Source organism: Leptodactylus fuscus, chromosome 4 (genome assembly GCF_031893055.1).
Source record: "Leptodactylus fuscus isolate aLepFus1 chromosome 4, aLepFus1.hap2, whole genome shotgun sequence".
NCBI lineage: Eukaryota > Metazoa > Chordata > Amphibia > Anura > Leptodactylidae > Leptodactylus > Leptodactylus fuscus.
The window spans coordinates 38,809,980-38,832,681 of NC_134268.1; the positions used below are offsets into that span (position 1 = coordinate 38,809,980).

The window sequence follows — 22,702 nt, forward strand, 5'->3', positions numbered from 1 at the left end:
TAAAGTCACTTTATCCTTTAAGTTACCACTCCACATTAACGCTTTCTTCTTATCTTTGAAGGTGTGAGCTGTAATCCTCTTAGCACTATGAGGTGACTTGCTCTGAAGTCAGGTTCCATTAGTGGTGTAATCCTCCCAATCCTGGCTTTACATGGTATCCCTTCTCCGGATAGTCTGTAATTACTCTCTTTGGAACTTTTATCTATCCCATTATACACATATGGTGCGTGGCGGTGTCGTGACGCTGCAGAGTGATATTCATGATATCGTTGTTCTTTGCTCTTTTCGTTGCATACAATATTCACCAAAGGATGATTATTATTGTTTTGTAAAATTATTAATATTGTACAATTAAATATATAGATTGTCACATATTTACTTTCATAGAAAAGTCAGTCACTAGAGTTTTCATGAATTTGAGGATCTTTACTGCGTCATGGCCATGGCAGCCATTCGTGAAGGAGTCAGAAATAAAATTGGGCTGTGGAAATAGAGGAGTTGGTGGTTTGGCCTCCTGATGCCAAGGCCCTGATAAGAATCAACCAGTTATTTTCCTAAGGGTCCATTCACGCGGAGTATTTTGGCGCGGATTCTGACGTGGTATCCATGTCAGAATCCGCACAGAAAAAAAAAAGCCTTCCATTGACTTCATGGGTTCCATGCGGAAAACGGAACCCATTGAAGATGGGAGACTTTTTTTTTTTTTCCGCGCGTCAGAATCCGCCCCCAAATACTCCATGTGAATGGACCCTAAGGGTGAGTTCACACGGAGGAAACTGGCGCGCAATCTGGCACGTATACACGTGCCAGCATTTTGCACGCTCAAAAAGATCCCATGGGATTTCAATGGCAGTTATGAGCGTATACGCCACGTAATTTTGCGGGCACAAAATTACACAGCGTATACGCTCGTAACTCACATTGAAATCAATGGGATCTTTTTGAGCGCGCAAACCCTGACACGTCGTATTTGTGCCAGATCGGGCGCCAGAATACGCGGTGTGAATTCCCCCTAAGGGAGTATACAGGTGTAGCAGCTTTGCTGTGTCACTGGGAACTACGTAGTAAAAACTCCCATGTGATTCTACTTCTAATTCCCACAGCAAGTGACTCGTAAGAAAACTGTAAAACTGCGGAGATTAGCGGTAAAATCCCCATGCTGTCTTTTTTTTGTGTGTGTGTGTGTGTGTTTTTTTTTGTTGCACATTGATCATTTCAGTGGACCACGAGTGCTGTCTGAATATACTCTTAGGGCTAGTTCACACGGAGTTAAATGGGCCGGATTTTGACGTGGTATCCGAAAAAACACCTCCCATTGAAATCAATAGGAGCAGAAGATGCAGCTCGTGGAAAGAAGATGCGAGCTGCCCTTTCTTCAGGTGGATTCCGCGGCTGATTGAGTGGCGGACATTCGCCTCGCGACAACTCCCTCCCGAGTAGGCCCATTCATTTGGGCCTAATCTGGAGCAGGAAGCCGCGACAGTTGCAGTAGGCGCATTTTGACGCGGTTTCCCGAGTCAAAATCCGGACCATTTTACTATGTGTGAACTAGCCCTTAGTCGTTCTGTGTAATATCAGGATCCATACAGTGGCGTAGGGAGCCTTTTGAGGCAAGATTGATCTGTGAGGTAGAGCGATGGTTCACAAGAAAAAAATTAAAGCAAACGTCAACTTTAGTACGTAAATGTAGACACCCTTTTGGAAACTGACTTTGATTTGCCGTTTTAACCTTGCGTTCACAAATCTTCCCAGGAGCGCCCAGTTTGGGGCTCATTTACTCCATCCCCAAATAATAATCGTCTTTACAGATATTAATTAATATACAAGGTGTCATATAACCGCTTTCAAAATGTGAGCCCTGTGATCAGACATTTTTCCTGTACGGGTTGCTATAACGTCACATGGCTACCATTTAGATAAAAAAAAACTTCCATATAGTACATAGTAAGACCTGTTCATATGGAACAATACTTTGTTGCAGCTGATACAGGTGGGTGCCAAGTGTGGGACAACCCTCCTAATAGGACATATGGACAGGAATTGTTTCTATGAGACAATCCCTTTAATAATTTAAAAAAAAATTGCACTTTTCTTTTCCTACAATTTTTGTTTGGCTAAACAATAGATTCTTCTTCTACGTCTCTGTATAAAAACCTGCTGCGAGACTGAAATAGAAGTAAGAGTCTGATAAGACGTCCGCAGAAGACAAGACTGATAAAATTGTATATTTTATGAGCCAGTGTCTAGCGGGAAGTAAAAGATCCAGGACAGTCTTCTCGGTGTCAGCCGTCGCCTCAACGCATTTCTGTTTGAAATGTAATTTTATGCGATAGGACGGGACTGAATCTCAGATCAGAACAAGGTCTGTCCATTTATTACATTGTAAACCAAAACCTGCCACGACGGCTCTGCACTCCGTGCGTAGATCCAACGTTATCCGAGGCCGCCAAACCTGTTCTACAATGTTATGTTTTAAGGAAAATAAGTTGTAACATGCCGTGTTCTTATTTTTTGAGCTCCTGACCGTACAACTGTTTCATAGAGATGAGCGAGTAGTATTCAATCGAATACTACGGTACTTGAAATACTCGTGCTCTGTCGAATACCACGCGGTAAACACCTTTACGTTTACCGCGTGGTACTCGACCGAACACGAGTATTTTGAATACCGTAGTATTCGAACGAATACCTACTTGATCGAATACTACTCGCTCATCTCTAACATTGACGTATTGGATTGGAGATGGCTCAGAATGTAATAACCATTACGGCTTTGACATACCTGGCTGAATTTTTGGATTTTTAACCATTCGTAGAGATTTTCTTACACTACTGCCCTTTTCCAGTGTAAGGATATTGTTGGCCCATGATTAGGATAGACCATCACTATTAGATTGGTGGATCGACCCACAGCATTCCTATTTTTATCTGTATTTGTGGCACAGTCTCACAGATACAAGTGTAGGGGTCCGACAAATCTTTTTGTGGAGACAGTAAAAACCACATTCATGTAGCCTTATGTTGAAGTCTGTATTCACATTTGCATTGTGGCCTCCAGTTATTACATACACTGCTGGGCTCTGATATGTTTTTGACAACAAGAATATAGTTATGTATTAGATTGCTCTTGCCATCAAAAATATCAGAATTCTGAGTGAAATCTTAAAATTCTATTGTAAACAGAGCCTATGATTATATATAAGCAATATATCAGTTTGGTAGGATTATAACACCGGGCACCTTCCACTGATCAGGCGTTCACAGTAGCCTCCAGTGCCGGAACCTGAAACGTCTGGCTCGCTCCTGTGTATTGGCCAGGCCGAGGCGACCCTACTCAGCCATTACACCATGCGTGGAGCAGTGATGAACCAACCAGGCCCCTGAGTGTAATGATTCTAGGCTAGGGAAGGTGCGTTAAAAATAATAGTAATAAAAAAAACCCCCTTTCTTGGGTTCCACCGCAACATCCTCCTTGTCCTCTTCCAACTCCTACATAACCACTGAGGTCCAATCACAGGCATCTGTAGAGACCTGGACGAAAGAAGGGAACACCGGAACATGGAGGATTACACAATGGAACCAAGGAAATGTGACACTTGCTTTAATTTTCTTATTCCCTGGCCTCCGATTATTATACTCTTGGGCCTGAAGAGATCCTGAAGTATAATCATTTGTGGGAGACAAATCCAAAAAAATTGAGGTTTTACCAAATCCAATTTTTTTTTTTTTTTTTTTTTTTTTTAGCTATAGCTGATTCATTAGTAAGTGATCTTTGTATATGTCCCTGTACCCTATGGATAGGCCTTCAGTATCTTTAGCCTAATATCTTTTAATACATTAGAAATTGTTTAACATGAATATCCTTCAGCAAGGAACACAAAAAGTTGCCAGTAGAAATTTTTTAGATTTGCGTGGTTTCCTGGATCCTCAGTGCTGGTATTGAAAATGGCGTTTTTTGTTTTTTTTTTTCTAAGAATCTTTGGATACATGAGGTCCTCTGTGTTTAGACATTTGCAAATTGTGTTTGCATGTGGCCTGTAGTTAAAGATTGACCTCCTGTGTAATCCTGCTCTGTATTTGGATGCAGCTGTCTCCTGACAACAGCCTCCTCGGCACAGCTGTTACGTGTTGACTTGTCGTAGTAGTTGTATTGTACATAATTGACTACTAATGAACTGTGTGTGAAAATGGAACATTGTCCCTCAAGGTAGTATGAGAGGGATCATAGAGGGATCATAGATCTGTAGAGATGGTGGTCTCCAACCTTTAGCTCTCCAGCCGGTGTGCAACTCATAACATGGCAGCCCCGGCCTGTTCTTGGGCGTTCACCTGGCAGACCAAATATGGGCACAGCACTTCTTAAAGAGGACCTTTTATGTCTTCCTCGATGGGTGGTATTATACAAAGCTAGATAGCTGAAATTGCTCTGATTTCATCGCTGTTTTCCTGATATGCGCCCCGGTGCTGGAGATATCAGTACTAGAGATGAGCGAACAGTGTTCTATCGAACACATGTTCGATCGGATATCAGGGTGTTCGCCATGTTCGAATCGAATCGAACACCACGTGGTAAAGTGCGCCAAAATTCGATTCCCCTCCCACCTTCCCTGGCGCCTTTTTTGCACCAATAACCGCGCAGGGGAGGTGGGACAGGAACTACGACACCGGGGGCATTGAAAAAAATTGGAAAAAGTCATTGGCTGCCGAAATCAGGTGACCTCCATTTTAGACGAATAGTGGATTTCAAATCCGGGTCATATGAGAATGTGAACTTTGTGACTATGAGACAGGGATAGCTGTACAGGCAGGGATAGCTAGGGATAACCTTTATTTAGGGGGGAATGTTATTAAAAATAACTTTTTGGGGCTCTATCGGGTGTGTAATTGTGATTTTTGTGAGATAAACTTTTTCCCATAGGGATGCATTGGCCAGCGCTGATTGGCCGAATTCCGTACTCTGGCCAATCAGTGCTGGCCAATGCATTCTATTAGCTTGATGAAGCAGAGTGTGCACAAGGGTTCAAGCGCACCCTCGGCTCTGATGTAGCAGAGCTGAGGCTGCACAAGGGTTCAAGCGCACCCTCGGCTCTGATGTAGGAGAGCCGAGGGTGCACTTGAACCCTTGTGCACCCTCGGCTCTGCTACATCAGAGCCGAGGGTGCGCTTGAACCCTTGTGCACACTCTGCTTCATCAAGCTAATAGAATGCATTGGCCAGCGCTGATTGGCCAATGCATTCTATTAGCCCGATGAAGTAGAGCTGAATGTGTGTGCTAAGCACACACATTCAGCTCTACTTCATCGGGCTAATAGAATGCATTGGCCAGCGCTGATTGGCCAGAGTACGGAACTCGACCAATCAGCGCTGGCTCTGCTGGAGGAGGCGGAGTCTAAGATCGCTCCACACCAGTCTCCATTCAGGTCCGACCTTAGACTCCGCCTCCTCCGGCAGAGCCAGCGCTGATTGGCCGAAGGCTGGCCAATGCATTCCTATGTGAATGCAGAGACTTAGCAGTGCTGAGTCAGTTTTGCTCAACTACACATCTGATGCACACTCGGCACTGCTACATCAGATGTAGCAATCTGATGTAGCAGAGCCGAGGGTGCACTAGAACCCCTGTGCAAACTCAGTTCACGCTAATAGAATGCATTGGCCAGCGCTGATTGGCCAATGCATTCTATTAGCCCGATGAAGTAGAGCTGAATGTGTGTGCTAAGCACACACATTCAGCACTGCTTCATCACGCCAATACAATGCATTAGCCAGTGCTGATTGGCCAGAGTACGGAATTCGACCAATCAGCGCTGGCTCTGCTGGAGGAGGCGGAGTCTAAGGTCGGACCTGAATGGAGACTGGTGTGGAGCGATCTTAGACTCCGCCTCCTCCAGCAGAGCCAGCGCTGATTGGTCGAGTTCCGTACTCTGGCCAATCAGCGCTGGCCAATGCATTCTATTAGCCCGATGAAGTAGAGCTGAATGTGTGTGCTTAGCACACACATTCAGCTCTACTTCATCAGGCTAATAGAATACATTGGCCAATCAGCGCTGGCCAATGCATTCTATTAGCTTGATGAAGCAGAGTGTGCACAAGGGTTCAAGCGCACCCTCGGCTCTGATGTAGCAGAGCTGAGGGTGCACAAGGGTTCAAGTGCACCCTCGGCTCTCCTACATCAGAGCCGAGGGTGCGCTTGAACCCTTGTGCAGCCTCAGCTCTGCTACATCAGAGCCGAGGGTGCGCTTGAACCCTTGTGCACACTCTGCTTCATCAAGCTAATAGAATGCATTGGCCAGCGCTGATTGGCCAGAGTACGGAATTCGGCCAATCAGCGCTGGCTCTGCTGGAGGAGGCGGAGTCTAAGATCGCTCCACACCAGTCTCCATTCAGGTCCGACCTTAGACTCCGCCTCCTCCAGCAGAGCCAGCGCTGATTGGCCGAATTCCGTACTCTGGCCAATCAGCACTGGCTAATGCATTGTATTGGCGTGATGAAGCAGTGCTGAATGAGTGTGCTTAGCACACACATTCAGCTCTACTTCATCGGGCTAATAGAATGCATTGGCCAATCAGCGCTGGCCAATGCATTCTATTAGCGTGAACTGAGTTTGCACAGGGGTTCTAGTGCACCCTCGGCTCTGCTACATCAGATTGCTACATCTGATGTAGCAGTGCCGAGTGTGCATCAGATGTGTAGTTGAGCAAAACTGACTCAGCACTGCTAAGTCTGCATTCGCATAGGAATGCATTGGCCAGCCTTCGGCCAATCAGCGCTGGCTCTGCCGGAGGAGGCGGAGTCTAAGGTCGGACCTGAATGGAGACTGGTGTGGAGCTATCTTAGACTCCGCCTCCTCCAGCAGAGCCAGCGCTGATTGGTCGAGTTCCGTACTCTGGCCAATCAGCACTGGCCAATGCATTTCTATGGGGAAAAGTTAGCTTGCGAAAATCGCAAACTGACAGGGATTTCCATGAAATAAAGTGACTTTTATGCCCCCAGACATGCTTCCCCTGCTGTCCCAGTGTCATTCCAGGGTGTTGGTATCATTTCCTGGGGTGTCATAGTGGACTTGGTGACCCTCCAGACACGAATTTGGGTTTCCCCCTTAACGAGTTTATGTTCCCCATAGACTATAATGGGGTTCGAAACCCATTCGAACACTCGAACAGTGAGCGGCTGTTCGAATCGAATTTCGAACCTCAAACATTTTAGTGTTCGCTCATCTCTAATCAGTACCATTTATTCTGGCACCGATATCTCCCCACTGTCAGAAGGGCAGGCCTTACAGTCTAGTGCCATTCCTGGGTTGCGAGGAACGCCCCACCAACAATATTCTTCCATAACCCTTTACTGTCAGAGTGGACATTCCAAAACCGCCCAACGATGACTCTGAGCTGTAAAGCCCATCCTTCTGACAGTGGGGAGATATCAGTGTTGGAATCGACAGCACTGATACCTCCAGCAGCAGGGCACATCCTGGGAAAGCCATCAGTGCCAAACTCCGCACACTGCCGTCTTTCTAGTCGTATATAATACTGCACAATGAGGATGCGAAAGGCCCTCTTTAAAGGGAGTCTATCATTGGCTATAGCAATTTATAACTAAGCATAACTTTACCTAGCCTTTAGAAAGGCTATTCTAGGCATACCTTTTACTCATTGATCGACACCGCCGTTTTTGAATTAGCCCGCTTGTATTGATATGATAATTATCCAGCACAGGGCAGAAGTCTTCTCCATGTTCCCTGAGCACCGCTTGCGTCATCAGCTTTCCCCGATTCTCACCACCCCCTTCCTTGCACATGACTTAAGCATGTGCAAGTCGGTCTTATAATGACTACAAGAGACAAAATTGGATTTTATAGGCCACAGCAGCCTTTTTATTATGTAAACATACATAACATAAATTAACATATAATAACCCCTTAAAGTGCCAAACATAAATTAACTCCCACTTAAACAACCATAGGCACTAAAACTTGCCTACCCCTTTAAACCGCCAATAACCATATCCATATACGACGCAGGAGGTCCTCAAAGCCCCATAACCATCACCATTTGTAACTCCAACTTTTAAACCGCTTGGCACCAGGACAATTGCCCCCAGCCGCTGTAAAAGCTCGGGGACAGCAGATTGTTAATGTACCTTGGTGCTCAATTTGCTTCTTTAACCGCAGACCCCAAAATCCCCAAATCCTCCATGTCCTGAGGAGTCCAGCCCCTCCCACAGGGGCCCTCCCCACCACCAATTTCCTCCAACTTCGAGGACCCCCCCGCCATGACGATCGCCTGGTGATACCTCACCTGCGAGCGTCCCGCCACAACTGTAGAGCAGTCTCAACACCGCTCTGCAGATCCAGCGCCCACAAATCCGTACCTACAGCGTTCAAATGTACGCCATCTCTCCGCCAAAAAGCACCTTCACCCTTTTCTAATTCCAAATGTCTCACAACCACTTGACCATTTCTAGCCATGAAACGCCCAATCGCCCTGTTGACTTTTATACGGGCCTTGTTGAGACGCTCTACAGAACGAGCATCTCTCCAAAATTTCCTAGGTACAATATCTGACCACACGGTTATTATACCCGGACATAGAGACCAAATGCGCAGACAATCATGTTTAATATCTGTTATCAATTCCCGAAAGGGACGAACCCCCAAGTCGTTACCCCCAAGATGTAAAACTAAAATATCCGGCGACCTATCAAGCCTTACAAAACGAGTAAACTCCGGTAATAATTGCCTCCAAACCATACCTCTGAGGCCCAACCAACGAACCGAGGCCCGGTCGCGCGCCAAACCCAATTGTCTCCCTTCCGGACGCACCTCCGCCCTGAAAGCTCCCCAAAACACGTACGAGTGCCCCATCAGCCAAATGAGACAAGACTCCGCACCTAAGGAAATAAACAGAAAATTAAAGAAAATTAACAAACCTCCGCCAGCCAATCTTTAAAATTCTAAACTTTACAACAAATGGGGACGAACATACAATTGAAAACGCCGGGACTCCCATCTACCAATGCGTTTTACCACATCATCCCCAAGACCCCGCCTCGCCGCCTCCGTCGCCGCCCCGATCCTGAAAGAATGACCACTATAGTCTGACTCCTGCAAACCTATCGACCTCAAACAGAAACGAAAAACCCGCACGAATTGAAAACGGGACAAATAAGATCCATCCGCATGAACTAAAAGAGGGCCTAAACCCCCACCCCTACCTGCAACATATTCCCCCAGGCAGAGCACCGGGCACATCCTACAGCCCGGGACCCCATATAACTTAACCACATGAGGACCGCCGTACGTAAATTTACGGCCTCATGTGCTGGTACCTAAAGACCGGACTATTGCCGAAATACGTCCGGCCTTTAGGTACCTTTCTGGCGGGGGGAGGGGTGCGGGGGGGACAGGGGTTAGGTGTTACTAACACCTAACCCCTTCCTCCATAACGTCCAGTCGGAACTGAGTCCGACTGGACGTGTTAACCCTTTCGATCGCGCCGCCAAACATCGCGGCGCGATCGAAAGGGATCCGCCGACAGGTTAACCAGATCGGCACCCCCCGCGGCGAGATCGGGGGGTGCCGATGTCAGTAGAAGGTAGTCTGGGGTCTGGCCAGTGACCCCAGACTACCGGAGCCCCCACATACCTGGTGATCCTGCCAGGCGGTGGAGGAAGTGAGCGATGTGTCTCACTTCCTCTGCAGCTTACAGGACACGAGCAGGTTCATGTCCTGCTCGTGTTCTGTCTGCTACTGTGTAGAATCAGCTGATGCTTTCATCAAAGCATCAACTGATTGAAGTGTCCTAAAGGGACACATGAAAAAGTTAAAAAAAAGTTAAAAAAAAAAAAAATAAAGTGTATGAAAAAAGTAATAAAGTTCTAAAGTCCAAAAATCCCTTTTTTCTATACAAAATGAATTATATAAAAAAAAGCACTAAAAATTAAAAAAAGCAATGCATATTTGGTACCGCCGCGTCCGTAACAACCTGTACAATAAAACTGAAATAATATTTAATGTACACGGTGAACGTCGGAAAAAAAAAACGGAAAAAACTCGCCGGAAATAATGATTTTTTGCCATCTCATCCTACAAAATATGCTATAAAAAGTGATCAAAAAGTCATATTCACCCCACAACAGTGCCAATAAAAAGCGCACATTTTCCCGCAAAAAATAAGCCCTCAACCAACACTGTCAACCGAAAAATAAAAATGTTACGCCTCTCAGAAGATGGCGATGCAAAAATCACTGATTTATGTCCCCAAATGTGTTTTTGTTCTGCAGACTTAGTATCGCATAAAAAAATAACATAAATGAGGTATCACCGTAACCGTACCGACCCGCAGAATAAAGGACACATGTTACTTATGCTGTACGCTGCATGGCGAAAAATTTAAAATGTAAAACTCAATGCAGGATTGATTTTTTTTTTTTTTTTAATCCAGCAAGAAAGAGTTAATAAAATGTAATCAGTAAGTTGTAGGCACCCAAAGATGGTGCCATTACAAAATGCATCTCATCCTGCAAACAACAAGCCCTTATATGGCCATGTCACCAGAAAAATAAAGAAAATATAGCATCTAGCAATGTCAAGGCAAAAACCCCCAAAAATCGCCAAATTATTAGAACACAACTGGCTGCGGCAGATAGGGAATATATAAGCTGTGCGAGCGAATATCAGGGGACACCTCAGATTTACAGCTTATGAGCGAAAAAACACCAGAAGTGACCCCCAAAGTGACCCCCAGAGTGACTCCCCCAATCATAGGAGCTACTGGGACATAGTAGGGAATTTGGTGTCTGCAATGTTCTCCGCACAGCTTATATATTCCCTCTTCGCCATCCGCTGTGCAGTCACGTCCGGATACTAATACTCACTACACCCCCTGATAAATTCTTTGAGGGGTGCAGTTTTCAAAATGGGGTCACTCCTTTGGGGAATCCACTTTTCTGGTACCTTACAGGCTCTACAAACATGACATGGCATCCAGATACCAAACATCAAAATCTGTACTCCAAAAGCCGCATCGCGCTCCTTCGCTTCTGCGCCCTGCTGTGCGCCCAAACTGCAGTTTATGCCACATGTATGACACTGGTGTACCCGTTATATCGGACGTAATGTCATATGTGAGTATAAACTGATATTAGGGCACAGCTGGACGCAAAAGGGAAGAAGGGTTATTGGGTTTTTGGAGCACAGACGGTTTGGTTTTTGGATGCCATGACACTTTTGTAGATCTGAAACGCCAGTAAAGTGGAATCCCCTGATATGAGACCTTATTTTGGAAACTACACCCCTGAAGGATTTCTCCAGGGGTACAGAGAGCATTTTTAACCCCCAAGTGTTGCTATAACTTATTATCCATAAATGAATACGAAGCTGATTGTGAAAGGTGAAAATGACCATTTTTCCAGGAATACGTCATTTCAGTGTGTAATATGTTGTGCCCGCCTTGTATCAGAGATGAACGCTCTAAAAGCTGTTGTGCCCAGGATACCCGCTTACCAGTTTTTGGAGTGTCTCTGCTGACATAAGTTGGGCACAACATATCGGGCACTAAAATGGCGAATCTCTGGAAATTTTTCATTTTTAACTTCTCATTATCAGCTGTGATTTCATTTCTGGAAACTAAATAAATGCAACACTCAGGGGTTAAAAATGCTCGCTACACCACTTGATAAATCCCATGAGTGGGCTAGTGTCCAAAATGGGGTGACATGTCTGCGGATTCCACTTTATTGGCAATTCAGGGGCTTTGCAAAAGTGGCATGGTGTCCTAAAACCAAATTGTGCTCCAAAAACCAAAATAGCGCTCCTTCCCTTCTGTGCCCGGCTGTGCCCAAACAGCCATTTATACCCACATATGGCATTAAGTCCGTTATCCGGGGTACACCAGTGTCATACATGTGGGCATACACCGCTATTTGGGTACCCAGCAGGGCGCAGATGTGAAGGAGCGATATGTGCTTTTGGAGTGCAGATTTATATTCTTTGTTTTTGGACACCACATCACATTTGCAGAGGCCCTAAAATTGTCCCTACAAAATGGGGTCACTTCTTGGTGAATTCCAGTTTACTGTCACCTGTGTAGTTTCTAAAATGGGGTCACAATGGGGGGTTTCCATTGTATTGATACTTTAGGGGCTCAGCTAATGCGACATGGCACCTGAGAACTATTCCAGCCACATCTGCTTTCTAAAAGCCAAATAACGCTCTTTCCATTCTGAGCCCCACCGTATACCCATACAGCAGATTATGGCCACATATGGGGTATTGCCGTGTTAAGAAGAAATTGTGTAACAAACTCTGGGGGGCTTTTAATTCTTCAGCTACTTGCAAAATTAAAAATATGGCGCTAAATGGACGATTAATTGGAAAAAAAAGTAATTTTTCATTTTTACGTCCCATTGTTAATAAAATCTGTGAATCAGCTGTGAGGCCAAAATGCTCACCAAACCCCTAGATAAATTCTATGAGCGGTGTAGTTTCCAAAATGGGGTCACTTTTAGGGGGTTTCCACTTTATTGGTACACTAGGGGCTCTGCAAATGCGACATGGCACCTGAAAAATATTCCAGCAGAATCTGCCCTTCAAAAGCCAAATAGCGCTCTTTCCATTCTGAGCCCCGCCATGTTCCCATACAGTAGATTATTACCACATATGGGGCATTTCTGTGTTCAGGAGAAATTGTGTAACGAACTTTAGGGAGCTTTTTTTCCTTTATCCTCTTGTGAAAATGAAAAATTTGGGGCTAAATTGACAGTTTGTTGGAAAAAAAGTAAATTTTCATTTTCATGTCCCAATGTTAATAAAATCTGTGAAACAGCTGTAGGGTCAAAATGCTCACTCTACCCTTTGATATGTTTTGTGGGGGGTGTAGTTTCCAAAATGGGGTCACTTTTAGGGGGTTTCCACTGTATTGGTACTGTAGGGACTCTGCAAATGCGACATGGCACCTAAAAATTATTCCAGCAAAATCTGCCATCCAAAAGCAAAATAGCGCTCCTTCCATTCTGAGCCCCGCCATGTTCCCATACAGCAGATTATGGCCACATATGGGGTATTGCCGTGTTCAGGATAAATTGTTTAACAAACTTTGGGGGGCTTTTACTCCTTTAACCCCTTGTGAAAATGAAAACTTTGGGGATAAAGTGACATTTTAGTAATTTTTCTTTTACACATTCCAACGTTAGTAAAATCTGTGAAACAACTGTACGGTCTAAATGCTCACTATACCCCTTGATGAATTCCGTGAGGGGTGTAGATTCTAAAATGGGGTCACTTTTGGGGGGTTTCCATTGTTTTGGTACGCTAAGGGCTCTGCAAATGTGACATGGTGCCTGAAAATTATTCCAGCAAAATATGCTGTTCAAACACCCAGTGTCACTCCTTCCCTTTCGTGCACTGCCGTGTGCCCAAAAATCAGTTTACACCCACATGTGGGGTATTTCTGTGCACGGGAGAAATTGCATAACAAAATGTGAGATGCATTTTCTCCTTTAACCCTTTGTGAATGTGTTAATTTTAGGTCTAAATGAATGTATTAGTGAAAAAAAATGAAATGTCTAAATTTGACCTCCATATTATTTTTATTCTTATGAAATGCTTAAAGGGTTAACAAACATCCCAAATGCTGTTTTGAATAATTTGAGGGGTGTAGTTTTGAAAATGGGGTGATTTATGGGGGTTTCTATTATATAGGCCTTTATAATTCCTTTCAGAACTGAAGTGGTCCCTAAAAAATTAGTTTGAGGAATTTTCTTGTAAATCTGGAAAATTGCTGTTACACTTGTAAGCCTTGTAACATCCAAAATGAATTAAAAGACGATCAAAAGATGATGCCGATATAAAGCAGAGATATGGGAGATAATATTTATTCATGTATTTGGATGGTATGACTATCTGCCTGAAAAGCAGAGAATTTCACATTTTGAAAATTGCAATTTTTTCCAAATTTCCATCAAATTTGCTAGTTTTTTTATAAATAAATACAAAAATATTGATTAGTGTTTACCACTAACATGAAGTATAATGTGTTACGAAAAAACAATTTCAAAATCACTTGTGTAAGTTAAAGAGTCTCAAAGTTATTGCCATTTAAAGTGACACATGTCAGTTTTGAAAAAAGAGGCCCGGTCCTTAATGTACTTCTGGGCCTGGTCCTTAACCGGTTAACCACCTTCCCCTTTCCAACCTGGTCTGTTTTACAACGTCGGATTCGAAACTCCACCCTGTCCCCATATATATCCACATCTTCAAACAACAACCCCCCCGGCTTATTCTTTGAACTACTGACCAATTCCCCAATACGCAACGCTCCGAAAAAAGCCAGCGAAAAAGCTGCCCGGAAAAGTGTTATCTCCAACCCGGAACTACAAACCCCGTCCAAACTAACCCCCAATTGACACAATAACTGAAACGAAACCGGCCTACGCGTGTCCGCCACCCCCCCACTCCTGCGCCACCCCTTAATGGCCTGGCGCACCAAAAAACTCTTCGTAATATCCCTCACGCCCCTGCTCCTAAAACCAAATGCCATGCCCGCCATAAATCTATTCATACGCGACACCGACCAACCCAACTCATGACAATGTCCCACCCACAACATTAGCGCCATCTCTGCATCCTCCCAACCCTCACCCAAAAACCGCAGCCAACCCTCCCAAAGCCCCCAAGCCGATTCGTAAGACAACCAAGTTCCCTGCACCAAAGAAGACCTGACCAAACCGTCTACTGCTCGAGCGGCAGCTTCCACAATTCCTCCGGCCACGGCCTCCCCACTGCTTCCGCCTCTGGAGCCAGTGATCGAAAACGGTCCCACTGCGAACGAGAGAGTGAATCCGCTATATCATTCTGCACTCCCGGTAGGTGTTTTGCCACAACACATGCGTTCAAAGACAAACACTCCAATACTAGCCTTTGCAACACACGCACCACTGGAGGGGAAGAAGCAGACAATTTGTTAATAGCCATCACCACCCCCAAATTATCGCAGTTGAAACGGACCCGCCTGTTTTTGAAAAGATCACCCCATACCACCACCGCTACCAGGATAGGAAATAATTCTAAAAGGGCTAAATTGCGAACCAACCCTCCCTCAATCCACTCCGCCGGCCAGGAACCCACACACCAACTTCCCCGATAATAAGCCCCAAAGCCCCCACTTCCTGCAGCATCGGTATACAGCTCGCAATCATATGCCTCAACCACCGCACTCATCCACAACGACCTCCCATTATAATTCTCAAGAAACGAGTCCCAGACCCTCAAATCCCCCCTCAATTCCCTACCTAACCTAATGTAATGCGTCGGCACCGATACACCTGCCGTAGCGGCCGCCAAGCGACGGGCAAAGACCCTCCCCATTGGCATAACCCTGCACGCAAAGTTCAATTTGCCTAAAAGAGACTGCAGCTCTCTGAGCTGCAGCTTTTTTAGCCGACATGCCCTATTAACCGTCAACCTGAGGTCAATCAACTTATCCTCAGGAAGACGACATTCCATGGCCAACGTGTCGATAGTTAAACCCAAAAAACTAATCACCGTAACTGGACCTTCTGTCTTATCCACCGCGAGTGGCACCCCAAACTCCTTCGCAACCCTCTCCATCGTGTGCAACAATAAAGAACACACTGAAGAATCCGCCGGACCGATACACAAAAAATCATCTAAATAATGTATAATAGATGAACAGCCCGAAAGATCTCTCACCACCCACTCAATGAATGAACTGAAACACTCAAAATACGAACATGACAAAGAACAGCCCATTGGAAGACAACGATCGACATAAAAAGCCCCCTCCCAAAAACAACCCAACAATGCTAAACTATCTGGGTGTACCGGCAATAAACGAAACGCCGCCTCCACGTCCGTCTTGGCCAACAGCGCCCCCTTACCATAATGCCGCACCCACTCAATCGCCGCATCAAAGGACGTGTACACCACCGAGCATAACTCGGGATCAATCCCCTCATTAACCGACGAACCCTCCGGAAACGAAAGGTGGTGTATCATCCTGAACTTATTCGGTTCCTTCTTTGGAACCACCCCCAACGGAGACACCTTTAGCTCCGCCAAAGGCGGCTCCAAAAAAGGACCCGCCATCCTCCCCAACTCCACTTCCTTTCTCAATTTCTCCGTAACCACCTCCGGATGCGCCCTAGCAGAACTCAGATTTTTTCCAACCCCCCCCCCCCCCCCCCCAACATTCGAACTAGGTATCTTAAAACCCCACCGAAAACCGTCTTCTAACAATCGCGCTGCCGCCCGGTTCGGATAATTATCTAGATGCGGCTGCATCCTTTCCAGCCGAACCGGAGTCACCCCCTTTTCCAACTGAATCCCCTGACTTTTGCTTCCCCTTAAAACACTTGTTGGCTCCATGACTACCCCCACAACCTGAGCACTCGTGCTTAAATTTGCATTTTGATCCAAATTTGCACGATCCTTCATTAAAGGAGAAGCACAATCCCTTCTGGGCAGCGACCGAGCGCCCGGAAGCATCCGAGCCCCCGGTCCCCCCTTGAAAGGGCTGTCCTGCCTTCGCCTGCGCCATCAGACGAAGCCACAAGGCCATATCCTTATGGTCCCAACGTATGCTGGGCCGAACCGCCTTTCTCTGTCTAAATTGTTCGTCGTACCGGAGCCAAGCCTGGCCCCCGTACACTCGATAAGATTCCCCTATGGCGTCAAGATAACAGAAAAGCGCCGAACAATTTTCGGGCGCCTTCTCTCCTATCACACTTGCCAAAATGGCAAACGCCTGTAACCAATTTGAAAAAGTACGCGGAATCAGTCTATAACGCCTCCTCTCCTCCTCCTCCTTCTTCTCCTCCTTCCGCGCACGGTCAAGGTTAAAACGCTCCCGAAGGTCAACGAGATAATGCGCATGGAAAATCTCACGTCTTTCCTGCATGGCACGACTGAGGCGTACATCAAAACCTGGTTCTACTGGTTCAGGTTTCAACAGTCTGCAGAGTACCGGACGCTTCTGGGTTCTGACCCCTCCTCTGATTGATGCTCTTGTTGTTCGTCTCAGGTATTTGACCAGTGGTTCCTCCCGAGTCCTTCCCAACTGGCTGTGGTATGGATGACCTGACGAGCGCTCTCACTGGTTTCCTGACTGCTCACACTCACCCCTACCTACCCTTTCACCCCCCACATTTAGTCCTCTCCCCCACCCATCTGTCCCACTAACCCCCTCCCTCCTCCTCCCCCCCCCCCTTTTTTTCCCTTTTTTCTATGTTGTTTTCTTTGTCTTTAATTTTTTTTTTTTTTTTTTTTTTTTTTTTTCTTCTTCTATGATTGTATTTTGTGTTGCACTGTGTGCTTTTTCTGTTCGCAGGGCGGGTGTTCGCCCTGTACCTTGTAATTGTTTTTTCTTTTCTTATTGTATAAAAAAAAAAAAAAATTTCAATAAAGTTTGAGTTACAAAAAAAAAACAAAAAAACGCTCCAACGGTAACAGAGAAAAAATATCGACATACTCCCCTTTCCAAATTTTTTCCCTAACCTCTTGTTTAAGATGAGCCCCTAACGGGCCCTCAAAACAAACATAAACCTCCCCTTTTGCCGCGTCATCAAGACGCGGCCCATCATTCTTATCCTCTCCCTGTGTTTGAACCGACACAGACACCGCCGACGACGACGCCTCCCCCGCTGACGCTACCTCCACACTACTAGCACCCCATGCGGATACCGGGGACGGAACCGCCCCAACCCCCCTTCCTAAACCCCTAACCACATCTGCCAATGCCCCCATAAAACTATCCATCCCCCTGCCAAACCCCCCAGGGGTCTCCCACACTCCCCCACCCCCAGGGACAGCTAACAGGGGCCCAGAAATAAAAGCTGTCTCCTCACCTGGTTGCCTGGGCGCTGTGTTCCCAGCAACCGATGCATCCGGAGCCTGCTGTAGAGGAGTCACTCTTCCTGAGCTGGGAGGCCTCTGGAGACGACTGCCATCTTGTCCAACGGAGTCCCGCCTCGAGGTCCCGACTAGGCCGCAGGCGCCATCCGGACACGGCAACATCGCCGCTCCCTCGTTCCTTCCGGGCGCTGGCCCCGCAGAGCAGAAAGGTAAGGCCGCACCGGCATCCATCTCCTCATCGTCGCGCCGGGCTCTCACAGAAGCCGAGCGGCCGTGCACCGCCCCCTCTCCGGCATCCAGGACGTCCACAGAAGGGGGAGGAGGGACTCTCCTCCCCTGTTGCAGGCCCCGCGGCACTCGCGGATTCCTCCCCGCTCTGGAAGGACGCTCAGCAGCGTGCCGAGCGCTCCCACGAGCCGGAGGGTCCCTGGAGGGGCTCCTAAGGCGGCGCTGGGCCCGGGGCGTGTGTTCAGGGCTAAGGCGAGCCGGAGGACGAGTCCGCCGCTGCTGTCTGCCCGATGAGGAGGGGCGGCTGGCCGCCTCCTCCGCCCCACGCAGTATAGCTGGAAACTGCTGCTCAAGCCAATTAGGCCCTCGGGAAGCTACTTCAGCCCTGATCCGGGCAATCATCTCGGTACTATTCCGTTATCGGGCCAGCAGCAGCGCATTTCAGCACCAGCTTTCGGGACAGCAGTTCAGTTCAGCAGCGGGAATTACAATGACATCCGAGGACTGCTGGCCCGATGCTTGTGCCCAGTAGCCAGTACATCAATGACCCCCCCCTCCATCTCCTCCTCCTTCCAGTGCTGCCCCCCAGCTCTCCTTACATCTACCCCGTACCCTCTCCCCGCCACATGACTAAGCCGATGCTGGCCCGATGATAGAGGCCGTGCTTGTGTGTAGTAGGCAGTACATCGATCGATGCCCTCATCCTCCTCTTCCTTCCAGTGCTGCCCCCCAGCTCTTCTTACATCTGCCCCGTACCCTCTCCCTGTAATAGGCCTCACCGTAAATCTTGAGCAATGAATGCTACTAGATAGCCGCCGGACGCTGCAGAAAGTTTGTCCCTCCGGCTCGCTGTAGCTCACCGTTCCTATAGTCGGCGTGTTTCTTGTCAGGGCCTGGATTGAGCCCCGGTGTCTTTCCTTTCGGTCTCGGTACTAGCGCTGAGGTGAGGCCTAGTCGTGTGGCGGGGAGAGGGTACGGGGAAGATGTAAGGAGAGCTGGGGGGCAGCACTGGCAGGAGGAGAAGGATGGGGGAGGGGGGTCATCGATGTACTGGTTACTGGGCACAAGCATCGGGCCAGCAGTCCTCGGATGTCATTGTAATTCCCGCTGCTGAACTGCTGTCCCGAAAGCTGCTGCTGAACTGCGCTGCTGCTGGCCCGATAACGGAATAGTACCATCATCTCCTCCACACTGGCCATCTGAATGAGGTAAGAAAAACAGTGACAGGGACGCAAGATGACTGTCACTGTCTGGCTTGTTCACTGCTCACCTCCAGACTGGCGCAAAAGTTCGCGCCTTTTCCTTATAAAACCCCCCCCTCCCCCCCCCTTTCCCTCAGTTTTAACCCCTCCCCTTCCCACGAGCTGACTAACGGCCCAATTTAACCCAATGTTGTCCTCCCTTCTCCCTCCCTCCTGCACAGCCCTGTCATGCAGGCCTCCCTCTTAAGGCTTGCCTTTTAGTCCGGCCTGTACTAGATTCTTCCTCCTACAGTTCTCTGTACAGGACATGTGCCTGACAAATTTATTAGAAGACCCTCTTTTGGCTTCTTTCTCTTTTTTTCTTGTGCATTGGGGCCTATTACTATGTTCAGTGTATCTGCAGGAAAAAGCCTTGAGTAACTTTCTTAATCATATCCTGAATTATTAAAGTATAATTTCGTCTTGGAGATAAAGTTAAAGCCATGATTCATGATTGATAGTCGTCGTTCACATGTACATGACTATAACCTAAGAGCAAATCTGGGCATGCATCACCCGCTCTCGGTAGGGGGTGTAAAGTAACAGATGCCAGTCCGTCAGCCTTGGCACTTCCATTCATCTTTTTGATGCCAGGCGCTGGTGATTAAGAATATCGCCTCTGGCATGTGCTGCTGTGTCCCCCGTGATGGATGGTATTATCGCTCCACACTGATCATATCCAATCCTGGGAAATGACTTTTTGGATTATTCACACAAGTGATGATATAATCGACTATTGAGTAAATTATTTGCATATTACATAATCCTGTGTCTACAATTTCCTGGCAATGGAGTGATTCATATCAGTCCATCGAATGCAGTTCATATTCTGCAAAGTTTTCCATGTTAAAATGGATCTGTCATCAGTCAGTGTGTGCATATGCCCACCTGGTAGCCAAAAAGGGCTACATACATATTGTCATTTGGCTATTAGGAGCTGGAGAATAAACCAGAGGCAAGGGTTTAAGAGTCCGATTCCCCTTCCACTATGTGCCCCTTTTTGTGGTGATGGACACTGTGAGCATTCTGGTTCATGGGACTGTAACTTTTCAATAATTCAGGTGTAGTTGGGGCAACACGGTGGCTCAGTGGTTAGCACTGCAGCCTTGCAATGATGGAGTCCTGGGTTTGAATCCTGTCAAGGACAACATCTGCAAGGAGTTTGTATGTTCTCCCCTTGTTTGCTCACAATCTACATATAGGAAAAAAAAATCCAGGTGTAGTTGGATAAATTAAGACTGGCATACAGAACGCCAGTCTTAATAAAATTCCTCCCTACTGTATATTGTGGCCCCTCGACTGTCCTTGGAAGGCAGAACTTGATGGACAGAAGAATCAGGCAATTGGGTTTTTAACATACACATCTTGGGCAGCTACCGTTCCTGAACTAAGCATACATATTTATGAAGGGCTTGGGGAAAGCTGTTGGCTAAACGATGGGCATCTATAGTGTGTGTGTATCTATGTATAGATATATAATCTATATATATATAGATATGTGTAGTAATGTTGTGAAAAAGCTTGCTACGCATTTCTTCTTATTATTATTATTATTTATTTATATAGCGCCATTAATTCCATGGTGCTTTACATTTGGGGGTTACATACAATACACAGAATATACAGGTAGATATAATGCTAACAATGACCGACTGGCACAGTGGGGTAGAGGGCCCTGGCCGCGAGGGCTTACAATCTATGAGGGAAGGGGGTAGAGACAGAAGGAGAGGGAGAGACTGTACAGATGGGGGTGCGGTGATAGTGTTATTTCTTTCCCTGTATCACTGGTCATTGTGATCTCCTCTCCATGCTGAATTGGATGTACTGACAAGTCATCCTGGGAGAGCTGCTCACACGCTGGCTTAATGCAAAAAGTACTTAATACTTGTATAGGAAAATACATTCATTAGGTTATATTAAAGTCTCAGCAACTTTGGTACTTGTTGGGAGATGGGAATCTAAAGTATCCATCTCTTAATAATTGTTCACTTAGGGCCTGTACGCAGTACCCGGTAGCAGAATTTCGACTACTTCTATTTTTATTTATTTTTTTAATGTTTTTGCCTCCACTAATAAGGTTAAGACAATTCATGGTAATGCAATAAGTTTGTTTTGCTCTGAATATTTTTTTTTTTTCTAATGATGTCAATTACGCGGTTACCAGCAGCGCCACATAGTTTTCTGTCGTGCGTGTGTTTTTTCTGTAATTACATTTCGCACTGTCTTCCGCCGCAGACTGCTGCATTGAATTGCTCGACATGCAAACAGCATCTTATAAAAGCAGGATCTCAGTCATCACAATGGGGTTGCTGAGATGTCAACCTCTGAGAGCTGCTTACAGGGTGATACTACAGTGACACTACAAACAAATGACAAACATGAAGTGTTGTCGCACAGTGCCCAAAAAATAAAATAAAATTACCTTGTCATCAAATTTTTGATTAGATAATTTATCTAATTTATTTCCGTGCAAGAAAAGCGGAGAGTGCGCCATCCTGTCTGTACTTACATAGAGACTGAGGCTATCCATACACAAGGATAGAGGAGTGTCTGCTACACACCCGTACAAGTCTTCTTTATATGGGAACCCTATTTAAAGGGATTTTCCTACTAATGACCTTCATGTACTATCCACAGGATTGGGGAAGTGCCTGATCCCAGCATTTGTCAGATCATTTTGTAAGTTGGTGTAAAGAATAAGATTTGGGCTAGCCTACCTTATTCTAACCTTATGGAAAATGCAGCCTGTACATTTCTTAGGGGGTAGCGATCACTTGCTGCGTCTTCGCTTCAGGCTTCAGATTCTAATGGAGATTTTCTTTTTAAATTTGCATTTGATTTTTTTGCAACCTGAAAAATCAGCCATTGGAGCAAGTCCTAAGAAAAGTATCGGCGCTGACCCTTATCGGCCAGCCAGTCCTATATTGACTTTTGCCGTATCAGGTTTGATGACTTGGTTGCTTTGAGCATCCAAAATAGTGTGTTTTTGCAGAATTTCTATATAGTCTGAGATAATCTGAATCAGCAGATTGATCTATTTTTGTTTTTCTTATTTTTTTTTCACTAATGTTTCTCTTCTAGATTACAGATCTCTCATTACCCAACTACCTTGCGGCTTCTTCAGTTGGCCTATTCCCAACCCAGCTATTGAATTCCTACTTGGGAACAACGTTGCGTACCATGGAGGATGTCATTGCGGAACAAAGCGTTAGTGGATACTTCATATTCAGCTTACAGGTAACATAAGCCTCCATATTACATAGCAGCATAGTAGATGAGGTTGGATGAATACACATCAGGGTTCATGAAGACCTATAACCCTACAGTCCCCTTCAGTGACTCAGAGGGAGGCAAAAAACCCCATGAG

At 46.2% G+C, this 22,702-nt stretch overlaps 2 protein-coding genes across 2 annotated transcripts in view; one reads left to right on the plus strand and one right to left on the minus strand.

Moving 5' to 3' along the window:
* Window positions 1-22,702, plus strand: part of TMEM64 (transmembrane protein 64) — a 37,504-nt gene that overhangs the window by 12,522 nt on the left and 2,280 nt on the right. Inside the window, exon 2 of the mRNA XM_075270335.1 lies at window positions 22,417-22,572. Coding sequence (XP_075126436.1) covers window positions 22,417-22,572 — 156 coding nt within the window. The remainder of the gene's footprint in view (window positions 1-22,416; window positions 22,573-22,702) is intronic.
* LOC142201079 (uncharacterized) lies at window positions 8,957-16,102 on the minus strand. The gene is made up of 3 exons (XM_075271910.1): window positions 15,895-16,102; window positions 14,172-14,815; window positions 8,957-9,271 (listed from the first exon to the last, which is right to left on the minus strand). Exons 1-3 carry the CDS (start codon window positions 16,100-16,102, stop codon window positions 8,957-8,959), a joined length of 1,167 nt encoding a protein of 388 aa, XP_075128011.1.